The sequence below is a fragment of the Miniopterus schreibersii genome (assembly GCF_964146895.1).
Source record: "Miniopterus schreibersii genome assembly, chromosome: 5".
Taxonomy (NCBI): Eukaryota; Metazoa; Chordata; class Mammalia; order Chiroptera; family Miniopteridae; genus Miniopterus; species Miniopterus schreibersii.
In genome coordinates, this window is record NC_138106.1 from 8,541,721 (window position 1) to 8,558,622 (window position 16,902).

Sequence of the window (16,902 nt, forward strand, 5' to 3'; positions counted from 1 at the left end):
TGGGAGGAGCAGCACCAAGGACACTGTGGGCCCTAGTTGGGTCCCTTCCTGTGCCTAAGGGCAGGGGCTGGGCCCCTTCCTTGGCCTCCCAATTGACCCCAGCGCCGCCCATCCCCAGGCCGGCTTGGAATGAGGAGCCCCTCACACTCAGGTTTAATGTTTCAGGTCTCACATCTTAACATGACTGGCTCCTGGAGCCCCAGGTGGCCTGTCCTCGCTGGTGTGTGAGCAGCCCAGGTGGCCCCCATTAGGGTGAGGCAGGCCGGTGTTAACCCACTTTAGGAAGCGGGAGGACCAGCGAGGGCCGGGAGCAAAGGAGGCAGCGCCCAAAGACCCCAGTGCCCCTCTTCCACCCAACAGGGAAACCCCTGCCTGCCCCATGACCAGCTTCTCCCACAGAAACGGAGGCCCAATAAGGCTTTTCCTTTATGTGAGTAAAAAAAAGGGGGGCAATACAGCATTGTTTAAAATGTGAGCAATGGAATTCAAACAATGCCAGAAACCCCGATTCCTGGTTCCAAGAGGACCAGCAACCTGACAGGGAAGGGGCAGTTCTGAGATGTCAAGGCCCCAGGGCCAGTGAGGATGTTGAGGATGCAGAGCAGACTGCCTCTGGTGTAAGAATCTGGCCGCTCACTGGGCTGGGCAGAGAGCAGGTCAGGCCCTGGGCTCAGGCTGCTCTGTCAAGACTGGCCCTGCGGCTCACGTGCTGTCCTTGGGGGCCAAGGTGGTGGCTATGGGCTGCAGGTTGCTGAGGGTTCCATCCTGCAGGCTCAGCACCTGGGCGGCTTTCTCCTCCGGGAGGCTCGTTAGCTCCTGGGCCAGGGGCAGGGGCTGGTGGTGGCCACACTGGAAGTGCCACAGGCTCCCCAGCACAGCTCCCAAGAAGTAGGCAATGGACAGCACCAGCAAGTACACAAAGTAGACTAGGAACTGGAACAGAGAGAGGTCAGGTGGGGGTGGGGGGTGAGGGGCAGCCTGGGAGGTGAGGGGGCTTTCAAGAGTGGTAGGGAGGCAGAGGGGAGGGGGTGGGGAGCAGGGGAGGGAGGGGCAGTCGGGAGGGCAGCTCATGTGGATGTATATTCTTCCCTCTCTCCCTCCTCTTGCTCAGAGGCCACAGGAACACTGCAAGGGTGGGGTGGTGCCCAGGGGTCAGAGGCCAGCCTAGGAGCAGGTCCCACAGTATGCAAGGCCTGCCCTCTGCACTCCTCCCGCTGCACCAGGCACAGCCCTGGGGGGAGCTCCCACCACTTTTCACAGAACCCTGGCACTTCTGCTATCTCCATGTGGACTCTGTGATCTACCCCCAGGCACTTTGCTCATTTTGAGTGACCACACATGTGCACTTTGCTCCAAGGGCAGAGTTCCCACACTGCTGAGGGCTCATGGACATCCATGCATGTGGTGGAGCCCAGTCAAGGACAGGTAGCCTGAGACCTGGGTAGCCCCTACTCAGTGAGCCAGTGGGGCCCTGGTGACAGGCAAAACTGCAGTAGTGACACAGAGATGTACACCCAGCCCACAGAAATGTCCCTCCTGATTCTCATGACCACCAGGGGGACAGGAGGTCTGGGTGTTCTCAAAATATCTGTGGGCTAGACCAGGCTCAAGTCCCTCCCTGAGCCCCTTGTGACATTGGCACCCTTAGCCCTTATAGAAAAACTGCTCATTTCAAAAGTAAACCAAGAAGGGAACCATGGAGGACTTTGCTCCCAGGACGACGGAGTCACATGTTTCCCATATTCTTTCCCAGTATGACCGAAACACACAGAGTACACATAGGGAAGTGACTGAAAGTGGAAGTCAGCCCAGCTAGGGACCCCAGAGCCCGAGGCACAGCACGGTGGTATGTGATGGGTCTCAGGCTTTATTTCCTTTTTGCTGCAGGTATTTTAAAATCAAAGAAGCCAGCAACCCAGAAATGGCAACATACATAGAAAAAAGCCCCCACAAAGCTGCTCTCTCTACCAGAGGACCAAGACAGGGACAGCCCAGTAGGGCAGGAAGTAACAGACAGAATGGCCCTGCTCTGGCTAGACCCACCCTCGTTATCTAGGCTGTAAGGAGGCCCCTGCTCCATGGGGTGGTGTTCCTCAAAGTCCAGTGGGGAGCTGCAACGTTCACCCCACAAAGACAACATGGAAAGTCTGGACTGTCACTCCCATCCACTAATGGTAACAACGCCCAACCATGCCCCTGTGGACTCAGGACTTTCACCCCCACCCAGCAGTGGCAAGAACACCTCACCCCATATTCAACCTTCTGAAAGCTAAAGACCGAGAAAAAAATCTTGAATGCAGCCATTTTTAAAAAATGACACCTTAGGGGCAAAACAATTAGAATGACGGAATTTTTCATCACGAGCCCTCAAGACCACAAGGAAGTGTCACCTTTTTCACATCCTGGAAAAAGCCATCAGCCAAGAAGCTTGTATCTTCAGGAATGAAAAGATGAGCCCGGCCGGCGTGGCTCAGTGGTTGAGCATTCACCTAGGACCCCGGAGATCGCGGTTGGATTCCCAGTCAGGGCCCAGGCCCAGGTTGTGGGCTCGGTCCCCAGTGGAGGGGATGCAGGAGGCAGCCGATCAATGACTCTCTCATCATCGATGTTTCTATCTCTTTCTCTCCCCCTTCCTCTCTCTGAAATCAATAAAGATATATTAAAATTCTCAGATGAAAAAAACTAAGTGAAAAAAACTTTGTCATAAGCAGACCTGCCCTAAAATATTGGCTAAAGGAGGTTCTCTTGACTGGAAGGGAACAAAGACAGAATCTTGATACAATAGGAAGAAGAGAGAATGCAGCAAGCGAAATCATGGGTGCAGACTGTGGTTGCCAGGGGCTGTGGAAGAGAGGGGGTGGGAGTCAGGTGGTGGGGCCATGAAAGAGCAGCCTGAGCATGCGGGATCCCGAAGGGGGGGGGGGAAGGAGCTTCTCTTTCTTGAACTTACAAGGTCAATATTCTGGTAGTGAGATTGCACTGGAGAACCGCAGGATGTGATTCGTGGGGAAACTGGAAATGAGGGACATGGATCTCTGTATTACCTCTTACAATGCAACTGAGTGAACAGTTATCCAAAACTAAAAAGCTTACTTTAAAAAACAAGCACACCCAGGCCAGCTCCAGGCCATCGGCCCATGTGCTCTGCCCCCTAAGCCTGAACAACTGCCACTCTCACCGCTCAGGATGAAGCGAAAGGGACACAAAGAGCAGTGAGTAGGAAAGGAGAACAGGGTCAGTTGGAAGGACTGTCTTCCTGGACTGCATCAGCATTTCTAATTATGAACAAACTGCCCCATTTCTAGAGTTACTTTTTAACTCAGAATGAATTAAATCAATGTCTTATTCTTGATCTGGCCCAACATAGAGCTGCCAAGTGGGAGAAGCTGGGACAAGGACAATTGAGAAAGGCCCAGCCTTTGGGGAAGACTCTCCAGGCCCTTCCCACCCAGCCATGGGCCCTTCAGAAGCCCCACTGCTAAGAAGGGACAGCTGGGTGCTCCCAGGAGAGGGAGGGGATCCTCCAGGTGCTAGAGTCCCTCCCAGGCCAGCTGAACAGCTGCCAGGCAAGGCTCCATGAAAAGGCCTGGAACCAAGGGTGCTGCCCCTGCAGAGGTGCCCCTTCTGAAGGGAGGCCCCCCCTAGACAGCAGGGAGCAGCATCAGCGAAGGAGACCCTTGACCTACCCATCCCTGGGCCTATGCCACGCATACAGCCCCTCTCACCACTCACAGCTGCACACGCACCTGTGGACCTAGGTCCAGCCCGACCATGGGGGGCTTTGCCAACCCTTTTCAGGGTAGACAGTGCACAGCGTTCAGCCTAGGGGGCTGGGAGATGGGCAGTGTGCCTGGAGGGCCCGGCAGAAGCAGGGCCGAAACCCAACTGCCTGTGTAGACATGAAGGGTGAGAAGCTCTGATGTTCTTCCCCTAAACGGCATTTCCAAAAAGCCCATTTCCAAACAGGAGGGTCTGTCCTGCCTGCATCTCCTTCCTGGCCAGCTATGGGGTCACGGAGGCAGTGCTGACCCAGCACCCTCAGACAGAGGGTCAGGACATCTCATGGAGCCCACCGAGCCCAACACACCTGCCATCCAGTGAGGCTCTGGCTCCGAGCAGGTGGAGGCTGCATCCCTGCAGGCCAGTTACTGAAAATCCCAGTTACAACCCTCCTGCTAGCCCATCCTCTGGTTAATTCCAGCTTGCTCAGAGAGGTCCTGCCTTGGCTGAGGACACCAGGAGTCACAGGTGAGTGTTTTCCACCTCACAGCAGACACAGAGTCACAGATGGGAGTGCCCCCACCTTACAGAGGACAGGCATTCTCAAGCTCTTCTGAGAACCTGCCTAGGACTGGACAAAGGGAGGGGTACTAAAGAGAGGCCAGCATGCATGTCAACCCCACTGGCTCTACTTTCATCTGCTCTCTGTAAAGAAACAAATAGCTGTCATGTGAACCAGGGTCCTGGCCTAACGGCCTTGACATCACAGTCAGAGACCTGACATGAAAGTGGTAAGCTGTGACAGCGCAGAGAAACGGCCCACATCACACTTCCATCCTTCCTGTGACATCAGCCCATCATGGGGGATGCCCAGGGTCAGGAAGACCTCCAGAAATGACCTGCATCCAAACTCAACTAAGAGGCCCCGCAGTTCCAACTGGAGTTGGGGCAGCATTACAGCTCCAACCTGGGCCTTAGGAAGGAGGAGTACAGGCCAGCACAGCAGTTGCCACATCATGGCTTCCTGGCACCAGTCCTCTGATCCTTCCCTCCCTGCTCAGGGTCTCTCACTTCATGCTCTTGCTCTGACTCAGTAAGTCCAGTGTATCCAGCTGGAGATGCCCAAATCACCCTGTGTACGCCCCCTGCCCTCCGCAGATCTGTGGTCTGGGTCCCATGGAGGGCAGGATGCTGCTGGTTGGGTGAGGACCAGGAGGGCCTGGCCCAGACATACCTGAGAGTTCCCCTCCCCAAGGAAGTTAACCCAACACAGGGGCTCACCTGTGACTGGACTGCGAGGCCCAGGCCCCGCTTGTCAGAAACAATGAGGGTGATGATGGTCTTGAGAACAGTGGAGAAGAACGTGTTGATTCCGAAGACCAGGGCACAGAGCTCCTTAGAGAGAGAAGATGCGATCTGAAAACTTAAAGGGAAAGCAGGCCAGGATCAGCCTTGGCTGGGAGGGACAAGAAGTGCCCACAAGTACAAACGGGAAACCTGGGCCGCCACTGGCTGCCAGAAATAGCCATGTGGTCTGATGACTGTCTGCTAAAACCACTAGAGACCAGCACCTAGGCTGCCCACCGAATCCTCCCTCAATAACTCATAAAATGATTGCAAATCAGTGCCGAATGCAACCTCGGGAAAACATTTTAAAAGCTTCCTGGTAATCCTGGCCCAGGGTAACTCATTCACCACAGCATTCTCAGAAAATCATCCTCAGGAGAATGGGAGAGTGTCATGAAGAAAATTCCGGAATTAAAAAGTCTTTAATGATATTAAAGTCTTTAATGATTTCAAAGTCATTAAATGATTCAATAAACTAGAGAAAGAATAGTTAAACAAATAAGGAGAGAAGGAATTAATATGCTCAGAGCTCCCAATCCTCTGGAAAGAAATTGACATTTGAACGTCCTTCCAATTAAAATCCTCAAAGTGCCTTTAAAAATAATGACTAGACAAGAAATATTCTAAACTTCTGAAGAATTAACAAACAAAAATACCCAGCAAGCCTTTAAAGAGAATGACCGAGGCCAAGGGCCTTCTGCTGCACAGGGGTCTGAGGAGCAAGAAATACATGAAGCGCCAGAATGAGCGATCACGTGACAAAGGCTGCAGGTAAACTGAGAAAAGACCTTGTCAATCGAAGGTCTGACAGATGAACTCCTGGGAACCCGGAGCTGGGCCAGGTCCCGCCGGCACAGCGAATGCCATGCCATCCGCACACCGCGCCATTTGCATGCGTTTCACACCGCACACCATGAGCTCCATAAGTAGGATTAAATGCAAAGCATAGCATACCTGTCACATATGGTAGATGCAAGTGTACTCCAGGTAAATAAGGAAAAAAAAAGTCCCAGCAGAAGGAGTCCACAGATACGAAGTGGCCGCTAACAGCAGGGAGGAGCCAGCCCTGCCGCACTAAGAAAATGCAAGCTGGCCTCAGGTCACAGGAGAGCGGCTTGCCAGGCAGGCATCTGCAGTATCCACCAACACCCCCTCACTAAAGTACATGCCCTTTGACCTGGCCAGTACCTTTCTAGGAACATCTGAGACCACTATCAGAATTTGGAAAGAAAAATGCAGGTTGAGAGGATATTGATTTCAGTGTTGCCTGTCACAGAAAAAATACTGAAGACGGCTTCCCATCAGTTGGGGATTAGCTATGCAGCATGTCACTTGTCACCAAGAGGACCAATTACACCTGTATTTTGGACAGCTAAATGAGAAGGGTGTCTTCTGCCAGGAGTGTGGTCAGGGTGTCTGACAGCACTTGGCCCTCAGGAACAGGACAGGGACACTGGGTCTGATTCAGGCTCTCAGAGCCCAGGGCAGGAGCAGGCCCAAAGTGGATAGGGCAGTGTGGGTGCTGGGCACTTCTGTGAGATGGCACAGGGGAGTCACGCCCCCACTCCATGGAGGGGGGACTGCAGTGGGTCAGGAGACTGAGGATACTGTCTGAGTTCAAGACAACGTGGGAACAGATGTTCTGACATGGGTGTGACTAGAAGGAGGACAGGACTGGAGGTGCCCTACTTTGGGGGCTAGAGGGGCACTACAGTGACAGACACACCCACTAGGTGCAGGAGGCACAGGGAGGCAGTCTCCTGTGTGCCTGTGTGGTGTGAGCGAGCGGCTTTGTGAAAGGTTAGTTCAAAGGAGCACAGAGGGTCAGAGAAGCAAGCAGAACATGGGCAGGGGAAGGTTCTGGAAGTATAGGGGAGCTGGTGGGCAGGATGTTCCTGGGCAGGTACAGGAGGGTCCCCCGGGTTATGAGGAACATGAGGGCATCAGGAGAGCCCTGGACAGAAGGTAAGCTGGAACACCTGGTCAGTCCTTGGCCAGGAACCACTGTTCCTCACCGTGGGAACAAGAGGGTAAAAAAGGCCATGGGGCTACCCAAGAAGCATTTGAGGCCTGGGAGATGGAGTAGGGAGGCTGGGAGGAAAAGCTTCACGAGGACCAGTCCCTGTGGACACCAAGTGGCCTTGGAGGGAGGAGCAGAGAATATGCCACACAGGAGGGCTCCTTGCTGAGTCTCAGGGTCATGGCAGGCAGCTAGGACAGGCGTGCTATGGACAAGAGGACAACTGGGCCCCTGGCTCCTCCCACCACCAAACCTGTTTCACACTGCTCAGCACATACCCCTTCTACTCCCCACAGAACATTCTAGAAGGGAGGCCTCTTAATAACACAGATGGCCCATCAGTACCCACCCTGAAGGAGGAAGGTGCATGGCCCTCCAGTGGCCTCCTGTCCACCAGGGCCTGGGCCCTGGCCTTTTAGTGGCTGCCTGGGCCAGCGGTCTCTCATCTATCCCACACAGTCCAACTCACGTGGCAATGGGCACCAGGAACTGGTGTAAACCGCGGAAGAGCACGAAGGCCACATAGCACAGCCAGATGCTGCTCGTCTTATACATGAGGAAGACCAGCCCAGCCTGCATCGCCGTCACGCCTCCGATGACCAGCTTCGCCCACAGGGCCCAGTGGATCTTCACAAAGCCCGCAGCAAAGGAGGTGAAGGCACCTGGGGAGACAGGACAGTCACTGCCATCCTCCTGGGGTGGACAGGACAGGCAGGGCAGGCAGGGCAGGCGGGGCCGCTGGGCATACCGAGCAGAGTGGAGGCGGCATCTACCCCACCGTTGTAGACCCTGGTGGTGTCTTTGGTGGAGTCGACCACGTTCCACAGGATGTGCACGTAGAAGACGATCAGGTAGTAGCCTGCCGAGTTAAAGATCCACCAGAGACACCAGAGGCGCAGCTGTGGCAGCCGCAGGTTGTCCCCTACCTCCCGGAGCATGCGCACAAGGATCCAGTCCGAGCAGCCCGACAGCAGCGTCTGGCTGCGCTTCTTGTCCTTGGGCCGGCCGGGGCCGGGGTGCATCTGGTCCAGCTCCGAGGGCGAGGCCCCGCCGTGTGCAGGCTCGCTGCGGTTGAAAAAGAGGCTGCGCTTGGGGCGCTTCAGGAACATCGTGAGGACCAGGCTGAAGGTGAGGAAGGCCAGCGAGATGTAGTTGAGCGTGGTGAAGGAGACCATGCCCACGGTGACGAGCAGCTGGCCCAGCACGGAGCTGGTGAAGACGCCCAGCAGCACCGCGGCCCTCGAGTAGCTGGCCATGCGCTGGTAGTGCGTGGGGCGCACGAGGGAGAAGATGTAGGAGGAGTAGGCTATGCGGGCGGCCATGGTGAGGCTGTAGAAGAACTCCATGAACTGCATGTGCAGCACGGAGCAGCCAAACAGCAGCAGCAGCCACACACAGATATAGCTCAGGCTCTGCAGGAGCAGCACCGGCTTGTAACGCAGGTAGTCTGTCAGCATGAAGATGGGTATCAGCACCGCCAGGTAAGAGTAGGACAGCACCGGCGTGATCTCATTGGTGACCTGTGCGACAGCAGGTTCGTCACTCCACGCAGCTCGGCAACACAGCCACTGAGGCCCTTTGGTAGCCCCCCACCAGAACCACACCATAAGCATAACTGTCTAACACCAGCACAGGTGGCCCTCGGCCCCGAGAGGCCTACAGGCTCCGAGGCCCCACTTTACAGATGGAAACCAAGGGCTGGAGTAGAGCCCCAGTCAGCACGCAGGGCCCGGTGGGAGGCTGGTTGGACCCATTCACTTCAGCTGGTTTACCCACAGCCCTGGCATCTGCCCACCCAAATGTGCTGCTGACAAGCCAGCTGGAGCAGCGCATCCAAGTCCGTTGCGCTGGACACACACACTGACAAGCCTCCAGGAGCTCAGAGGGAGGCTGTCAGGAGACTCTGATCAAAGCTCCCTGCCTGGCAGCCTCCTGAACCCACATGCCCATGGGAAGCCAAGGCTGACCCCCAAGGCTGTGGTCCCCAAAACACTTGAGCAATGAAGGCCCCCTAGGACATTCCTGGATATTAGTGGTGCAAGTCAGTACCCTGGGGGAAGCTGAATAACTTGTGCTTGGTCATTGAGAGTCATCACAGCCCAGCTACAGGGATGTAGATGTGTTTATGGAAAATTCTGGGAACATCAAACAGTCCCTCCTGATGAGACCTATTGGCAGAAGACTTGCTCAGCCTGGGGTAGCAGCTTGCTGTCAGAACCCAAGGGTGGGGTGGGGTCAGAGAAGAGGACCTGCTGGTCTTTCCCCTCTTCTCTCCCCTCACCCCCTCTCCTGCAGAGGACATCGTTCACCAAGGGGCCATGGGCCTGGGAGAGCACAAAGTCCCTGGGGCAGATGGTGTCTGTCAAGAGACCCAGAACCAGCAAGAAGTCAGCCTCCTACTGGCCTGAGCCCAGTGTCTCCCAGATGCATTCCCAGCAAATTAGTGTTTGGACAACCTGGGACAGGCAGGGCTCAGGCACTGTGCCCAGATATGAATCCAGAGGGCTTGAGGGCAGTGGCTTCTCTGAAACAGGGGGGCTAGGCTGGAGCCCCAAGGCAGCCAGGACAAGCTGGGGGTGGAAGCCAGGGCTGTGTGGCTGGCAGGAGAGACAGGGCACCAGGATAGGGGATGGTGGATTCTGAGGACTAGTGGGATGGTGGGGGCAGGGCCAGGCCACAGGTAAACTGAAATCCAAGAGGGGAGGCATCAAAAGCTGATACCTGTCAGCACCTGGATACAGGAGCTGAGTCCCCCTGACCAGAGGGCAGGGACAGGGCAGGGACCCAGTTGAGGACTCTGAGTGTTGGCCATGAGTCAGGAAAAACTGCCCTATGAATGGTTTTTGCAGGGGGTCCCCTTGAGAGCGGGCTACAGGACTTGACCCTGACAACTCAGATACTGAGGAACTGAAGGCTGCGTACATCAGGGAGGAGGGCATGTAAGGCAATGCTTACAGCATAGCGAGAGAAAACCTAGCTGCACAAACACTGGAAGCTAAAGCATAAAAGGACACCATAAGCACAGGAAAGGCACCAGCCATCAGGTAAAAAGATGTGACCTACAAGAAAGGGCTGAGGATCCTCCAAGGCAGAAGCAGACAGCCCATAGGAAAGGGAGGGAGGCACGGCACAGGGACAGCCATGAAATACTCCATAGCAATTGAATCAAAGCTAGCAGCCATCAACAGGGGCAAGAGGGAAACTGGAAGCTGTAGCCACGGGCAGAGGGAGCAGGTATCAGTGCCCAGGAAACTGCAGCATTGTGCCTCAAGGGTGACAAACTGAGAGCAGAGGCACTGGGCAGCTCTGTGGTTTAATCCCCTAGGGTGCGCCTTTGGTAAGACAGTCTCTGACGCATGTGGGTAACTCTCCCAAGCCAGGCCCAGCAGGCCTGGCTCACATGTACTTCCCAGACAACAGCCTGTCGCCCCTCTGATGACATACAAGCTTGGTGGAATAGCTTAATTTCTGAAATCTACTATATAATCGGTTAATATGCAAACTGAGAGGGCAGGTGAATGGGACATATAATTTTTTGCTATAGAGATTTTTCCTGTTCTATTAGTAGAGCTCTGTATACATGATCCCTGTAATCACAGCAGGCGATGGCTCCCTCTTTAAGATCTGATCAATGTTCTAAGGAAGGCGGGCCCTCCGGATGACCAGTGAGTGAGGGACTGGTTACTCAGAGGAGTCCCAGAGGGTCTGGGGGGTACAGGAGACAGCCCCATAGGCCCCAGCCCTACTACCCAGCCTCACCTGGGAAGTAACCAGCTCCAGGAGTCAGCACTGGCCATGGGATTAGACACAGTGACAGATAGGCAGGGCTGTGATTTCATGTGAGCTAGCATGTGTCCATTTCCATCTTTCCAAGGTGGCTACTTAGAGGGGATAGGCCTCATTTTCACATGAAAATGTGAAAGGGGTAAGGGTAGAGTTCCAGGCCAGGGAGAGGCAGGGGCTTTTTGAAAAAATCAAGGGCACAGTGGGACCCAGGAGGGTCCAGCTACGGTGACATGGGTGCAGAGGCCAGTGGCCACATGGAAAGGGCAGAGGAGGCTGGGGGAACGGAGGTGAGCAGCCTGGGACCAGCTCTTACCGGCACCAGCTCCGGGGGTCCTCAAGTGGACGAGGGGGTGGTGAGCAGAGCTCAGAAGGGCACCTTGACTATGTGCTTCATCAACCAACAGCCTCTGAGTTTCTTTGTTTTATTTTATGGAGAAGGAAATAGCAAAGGCTGGAGAAGGAAAGCACTAGGGCTGGAGCCCGTCCTGCCTCATCCTCCTACCACCACGACTCAACTCCGGTGTAAGCTTACTAGTCAGATTTCAGCAAGATCCTCTGTCCTGGCTGCGTAAAGGAAAATTCCTTCAGTCATCTCTTTAGGCAAAGAGCTGCTGAGTCTCCTGGAAGCAGGTGCCAGGCAGGTGGGCATACTCTCGCCCCCTGCACGCCTCCCTCAGATCCGCAGCAGCCTCGCACCCCCTCTGCGGCCACTGTCACTCTTTAACTGGCCTGGTTAATAAGTGAGAGTCAGGCTCCTTAGTGCTCCCTAAGGGACTGGGAACAGGATCCAGGATACCACATGGCCGCCTAACCTCAACAGCCTCAGCTGCTTCCCCGTCCAGGCGGCACCCCTGCCCACTATCCCCCGTGTCCACAGGCCCGTCCTGCCCGCACCAAGCCCACATGCCTGTTTCCGCGTGAAGTCCTTGTCAGGGCCCAGGAGGTAGGGGGTGATGAAGCTCTCCCCAGGCCGTATCTGGGCCATGAAGCCATAGAAGCAGAGGTAGCACACCAGCAATTGCCAGGACTGAAGCTTGTGGCCTGGTCCAGACTCCAGCCCGGGCTCTGGCTGGGGTTCCAGGGACACCGGCTTCTTCACCAACTGGCCAGAGTGTGCCATGCTGCCTGGGCCCACACGGCCCTAGAGGGACAGAAGGTGATGCTGCCCCTGGAGGGAAGAACAGAGAGTCAGGGCAACTCAGCAGCCCGCAGGCACTTCCCATCCTCCCCAGAACTTGGATGAAGGGCTGCCTTCCCCTTCTCACTAAGTCAGGGTCCCACATCCACATGGAGTTGGGGAGAGGAGCCCATAGTCCCCAGCCCCATGCTCTCAATCTGGATGGGGCTCATCTGGATGCCACATCCACCCAGACGGAGCTATCACCCCTTCCAGGGAGCCTTCGGGGCTTCCTGGTCCCATATGGTAACAACTAGCCTTATGGGGATCCTTAAATGTTAACTAAAAGTAAGTGCAATTTAAAATCCAGTTTCCCAAACACACCACTCATGTCAAGTGCTCACAGCAGGTGGCTGTGGCTGCTGGGCTGGGCACAAGTCCATCCCCAGGAGAGGTCTCAGGGACAGCCTGCTCTCGCTGTCCCACTGGCCTCTGGGAGGACTCCATGCACAAGACTGGGCAGATGGGGTTTGGAGATAAAGCCCAGAGCAGGTAGGGAGGCAAAGGGAGAAGCAGGAGCCAGAGAGGAGTACAATCTGAAGGGAAGGCGCCACAGGGGACAGACAGAGCTCCAGACCAACATGAGCTGAGGGAGGCTGGTCTCGCCCAGGGGCACTTTGGGTGGCACCTCAATTTGGTCAGGAGTGACGGCACCATTCCTATGTCCACCAAGTGCCCTTTATAGCTAGATAGGCAGATAGTCATGTCTAGTTATCTGAATACAGAGTTATCTGTTGTTTATTTTTATTGCTACTTCTCTATATGCTACATGATAGTTTTCCATTAAGGCACTCAGACAAACTTCACTTTGAAGTGAGAGTCAAAAAGAGAGCTACCATGAAAACTGTCAGGCCAAGAAGGGTGCCCAGGCCAAGCAGACACCGTGAGAATGAGTAAGTGGCCACCTGTTCCGTGGCTCCGGAGGCGTGAGGAAGCCTTGGGGGTGTAGGGGGGTGCTGAGCTGAGATAGTTGGGACAGCTCTGTGCCCCTTACTGCCCAACCGGTTCTGGGAAGGTGACTATAGAGGGTCTGCATTTGGGGAGAAATCTCCTCCAATCCCCAAGCAGTGGACACAAAAAGTTCTCAAGATGTAGGACCTGGTGCACTGGAAAAGCCACCAGGTTCTGGGCACTTGTTCCCCGTGGGCTCGGCCAGCATGCTGCTCAGAGACCATCTAAGCAGGAAGTGTCTCCACACTCTTCCCTGGATGAGGCCCTGGAAAACCAGGTGACCACAGAGACCCCTAGGTGCCACCAAGGGCAGACAGAGACCTCTCACCAGATCTCTGATTACTCTGTGAAGGCCTAAAGCCTCAGCAAAGGCAACTGTGGTCAGATGACTGAGATTCCTTTGCCATCTAAGCCCCAGTGCTTATTTCCTGACTCAGGGAAAATGAGGTGGGGGGAGGGTAGTGAGACACTTCAAGAAGCTGGGCCTGGTGGGTTTGTGGGGCCACAAGGAAAGGCAGGGCATAGGCAAGGGGCAGCTTCCAGAATTACAGAGAATTTCAAAGGGAAGGGGCGATGGGGGCAACAGTGGCCTGGGAGTTACAGGGTCCTGGGAGAGCCCCCTCCCAACCATTTCAAGGGGCCAATGAAACAATCAGCCAGGCAGGGGAGCTTGAACTTAGTCCCCTCCCCCAGCACCCAGGAAAGAGCACACAGGCCATGCTTTTCCAGTCCCGCTGGAGCTTGCACGAACAGCTGGGAGGGTCTTGGCCCCTTCAATGGAGAAGGCAGCCCCAGGTCACAGGGTGTTCCACAGGCAGAGTGACCCACCTCGGGGTATATATACCACCAGGGACTCCATTCCAGCTCCAGGGCACCTCTCAGTTCAACCCCCTCCCCCAGGTCACATGACAGAATTCTGTACTCCAATGAGTAAAATTAAATCCACTGACCACCACTGCTATAGACACCCAACTCACAAGTTTAAAACACCCTGGAGGTGTTGGTCACCTTTGCCCAACACAGATAACTGTAGTATTTGGGGCTATTAAATCCACCAAGGCACCCTCTGAAAGAGCAATTAGCAATGCCAACGCGAGAGGGCAAAAGGCAGAGGGATGCAGTGCAACAGAGACGGTAGGCTGACTGCACCCTTGGGGCGTGGGTGCAAGGCTCCCAGACAGACCTACAGAGAGAGGCAATTCTGTTGGGCCAGAGGTTCCTGGTTCTGCAGATTCAATCTGGGTTGCAGGGGGCCTTCCAGTTTCCTTAGGGGCAAGGGGCACCTGGTCACTTCTTGGCACAGTGCCCAAAACGCAGCTTCATGAACTTTATTCCTCCTGCACTTTGGGCAGCCTGGAAAATAGCTTCCTTTAGATGCATGCTGGATTTCTGAACCGGCTCACATTCTAACCTGAATCCTGAGACCAGCAGGCTGGGGCCGGCACCCTGCTGCATGACCACACAGTGTGCACCTGGGCTACTAGGCTGGCTTTTCTCCAGGGCAAGCCTCAGAGCTCCAGGCGCAAAAGAACAATAGGGGGTAGGGGCAGGGCCCTGGCGGGAGATGGCTAGAACAGGCTCCGCCCCAGGTCAGAGTGGCGCGCGCAACAGGCCGAGCTGTAACCCAACACAGCTCGTCCTCAGTCGCAAGGAGGAACCCTGAGCCCGGGGAGCCAGCGGAGGCTCCGAGCGGCGCTCACAGCACCGGACCCGGTGGGGAGGTGACCGGAGGTAAGCCCACCGCGCCACAGGGGTTCAGAGCGTCTGCGCTGCGAGCACCCGGCAGACGTGCGGCAGCAGGCGGGGGGCGGGCTAACACAGGGCCCCACGTGGGCTAACACAGGGCCCCCACGCGGGCAGCGGCAGAGGTGGGTGCAGCGCGTGGGGCCCACAGTCACAGCTGGAGGGGACGCGTCCGGGTCACCGTGCGCCCAGGGCGCCCTGCACACAGGCCCTGGCCTGCGCCCCCTGCATTCACCTCTGAGACCCCCCATGCCCCCAGCTGCATTAACTTCAAGGACCCCCAGGCACCCGCAGCCCCGACCCGCGCCTCACTAGGATCCCCGCGTCTCCGGCCTGCATCCCTCTGCTTTCACCCCGGAAACCGAATCGCGTGCCACCTACTTTTACCCTGCACTGCAGGCCTGCATCCTGTGCATTCATCCCTCAGACCGAGAACGCGGGCCCCTGCATTCACCCCTGAGACAGGGGACCGTGCCCCTGGCCAATCCCTGACCCGCGTCCCTACATCTCGGGCCCCGCTGGTCGCTGATCGATTACCTGGGCCCTCGGCAGCAGGGCCGGGGATCCCGATCTGATCAACAAGGTGCTCAGGCGGGAAGGGAGTGGGGGAGAGCGTCTGCAGCGCCCAAATGCCCCGCGGCGGGCGGTGGCGCTGCTGGGAAATAAGCAGACACTGCACACGTGGCCTCGCCGTCTCCCTCCCTCCCTCCCCCCTGCCCAAGTTAGGGATCCAGGACCTAGAGCAGTTAAGTAGCTGGGCCACACAAGCATGCCATGCTTGTCTCCGGTCCCAGTTCCCACCTGGCCTGCCCCTGTCACCTCCCCGGGCCACATGGTACCCTCCTGGAGCAGGCCTGAGCTCCCAATGGGGGGCCCGGCCTTGCCACGGGCTGCAGCCCCCACTGGAACTCCGCTTCCCTAGACCCCTCTGGGAGTCTGCTGGATCACCCCCACCTCATCCCCCTGCAAGAAGATAGAAAGAAGCTAGGAAAATCCGTGGGCAAGTGGAATGGGGAAACTGAAACAAGAAAATCAAACAAGGCCAAACAGTTGGGGCAGCTTGTGGCTGCAAGACCTTATCTTCTCTAACCAAGGATGCTTGAAAACATCCCTAACAAGAGAATACATAGCTTAAATGACCCTGGCCTGGGAAAATAGAGAACAAAGACCCAATTAATGCCATTTGTGCCAGCTCAACTCAAGGACAGATGAAGTTGGGGAACAGATAACAAAAACCCCATTAAAGCCAGCCAGACTTAAGATAAAAGTAAAACAGACCAAAGAATTATTCAAGACTCCCTTATACACTCAGTTTAATGCATCAGCATATTTAAAAATGCACCTGGAAAGCTGATGAATATTCTACTGAAACCCTCCCCTAAGATTCTTGCCTGTAGAGGAAAAAAAAATGGATAAAAAGCCCTCAGGACAAAGACTCAATGCAGGCTCTCTCTAGAGCATGTCCATGCCCCTTCCTGGGCGTGAACTCTTTATTTCTTCTTAATTTCTAAGAGTCCCCATGAGACTTGCAGCCCGGGGAGCGGTGGGCAGCATCAGCTCGACCTGGGCTTATCCCCTGATCCTGTCTCCAAGACCCCATTTTCTCTGATTCCCAGTGAGCTAAAGCAGCTCCGCCTAGGCTCACTTCTATCACTGTGACCTTCACTTCCCGGTGAGCTAACAGGAGCCCCGCCTAGGCTCTTTGTTGTTTCTTCTACCCTAATTGCTTTATTTATTTCTTTGTCCCCAGCATTAATAAATATATTCTCAAACCCATCTGGACTTGTGTTGCGAAATCTTTCCTATATGAAGTCAAGGACCCACACACTACAGGCCTGCTTGAGGCAGACCTGCTCCAGGCAGACCCTGTCCGGTAATGCCCCCCACCTGGGCTTCAGCCTCCACTGGACCACCCCCACACCCCCCATCCCTCTGGCCATAGTCCTTACTGGGCCACCCCTCACTACGTCCACTCCTGAGCCCCCTCACGCCTACCCACATGGTGCCCTGGTCACAACTTGTGGACGTCCTGGAGCCATCTCCTACCCATCTGGAGGGAGGCCCTCCCCTTGTCCACCCCAGCTGTGTCCAGCACTTGGAGAATGCCGGCCCCCTGACCCCTGCCGCGGCCCTGCCCCACCTGCCATCCTGAGCAAGA

General features: G+C 55.7%; 1 protein-coding gene across 7 annotated transcripts; it reads right to left on the reverse strand.

Annotated features, from left to right (window-relative positions):
- Positions 1 to 413: 413 nt before the first annotated feature.
- On the reverse strand, positions 414 to 16,513 carry LOC308558046 (reduced folate transporter-like). Of its 7 annotated transcripts, none has more exons than XM_081139114.1 (7): positions 15,282 to 15,389; positions 11,781 to 12,041; positions 7,836 to 8,607; positions 7,557 to 7,749; positions 5,002 to 5,143; positions 2,391 to 2,489; positions 414 to 933 (listed from the first exon to the last, which is right to left on the reverse strand). In XM_081139114.1, the coding sequence occupies exons 2-7, from the start codon at positions 11,991 to 11,993 to the stop codon at positions 703 to 705; spliced, it is 1,650 nt and encodes a 549-aa protein (XP_080995240.1). In that variant the 5' UTR covers positions 11,994 to 12,041; positions 15,282 to 15,389; the 3' UTR covers positions 414 to 702. The 7 variants fall into 7 exon arrangements, with proteins under 7 accessions (XP_080995240.1, XP_080995245.1, XP_080995243.1 ...); XM_081139119.1 differs by lacking the exon at positions 2,391 to 2,489 and adding an exon at positions 2,951 to 3,012; XM_081139118.1 differs by lacking the exon at positions 414 to 933 and adding an exon at positions 2,951 to 3,012 and having other exon boundaries at positions 1,815 to 2,639.
- Between the last annotated feature and the right edge of the window lie 389 nt (positions 16,514 to 16,902).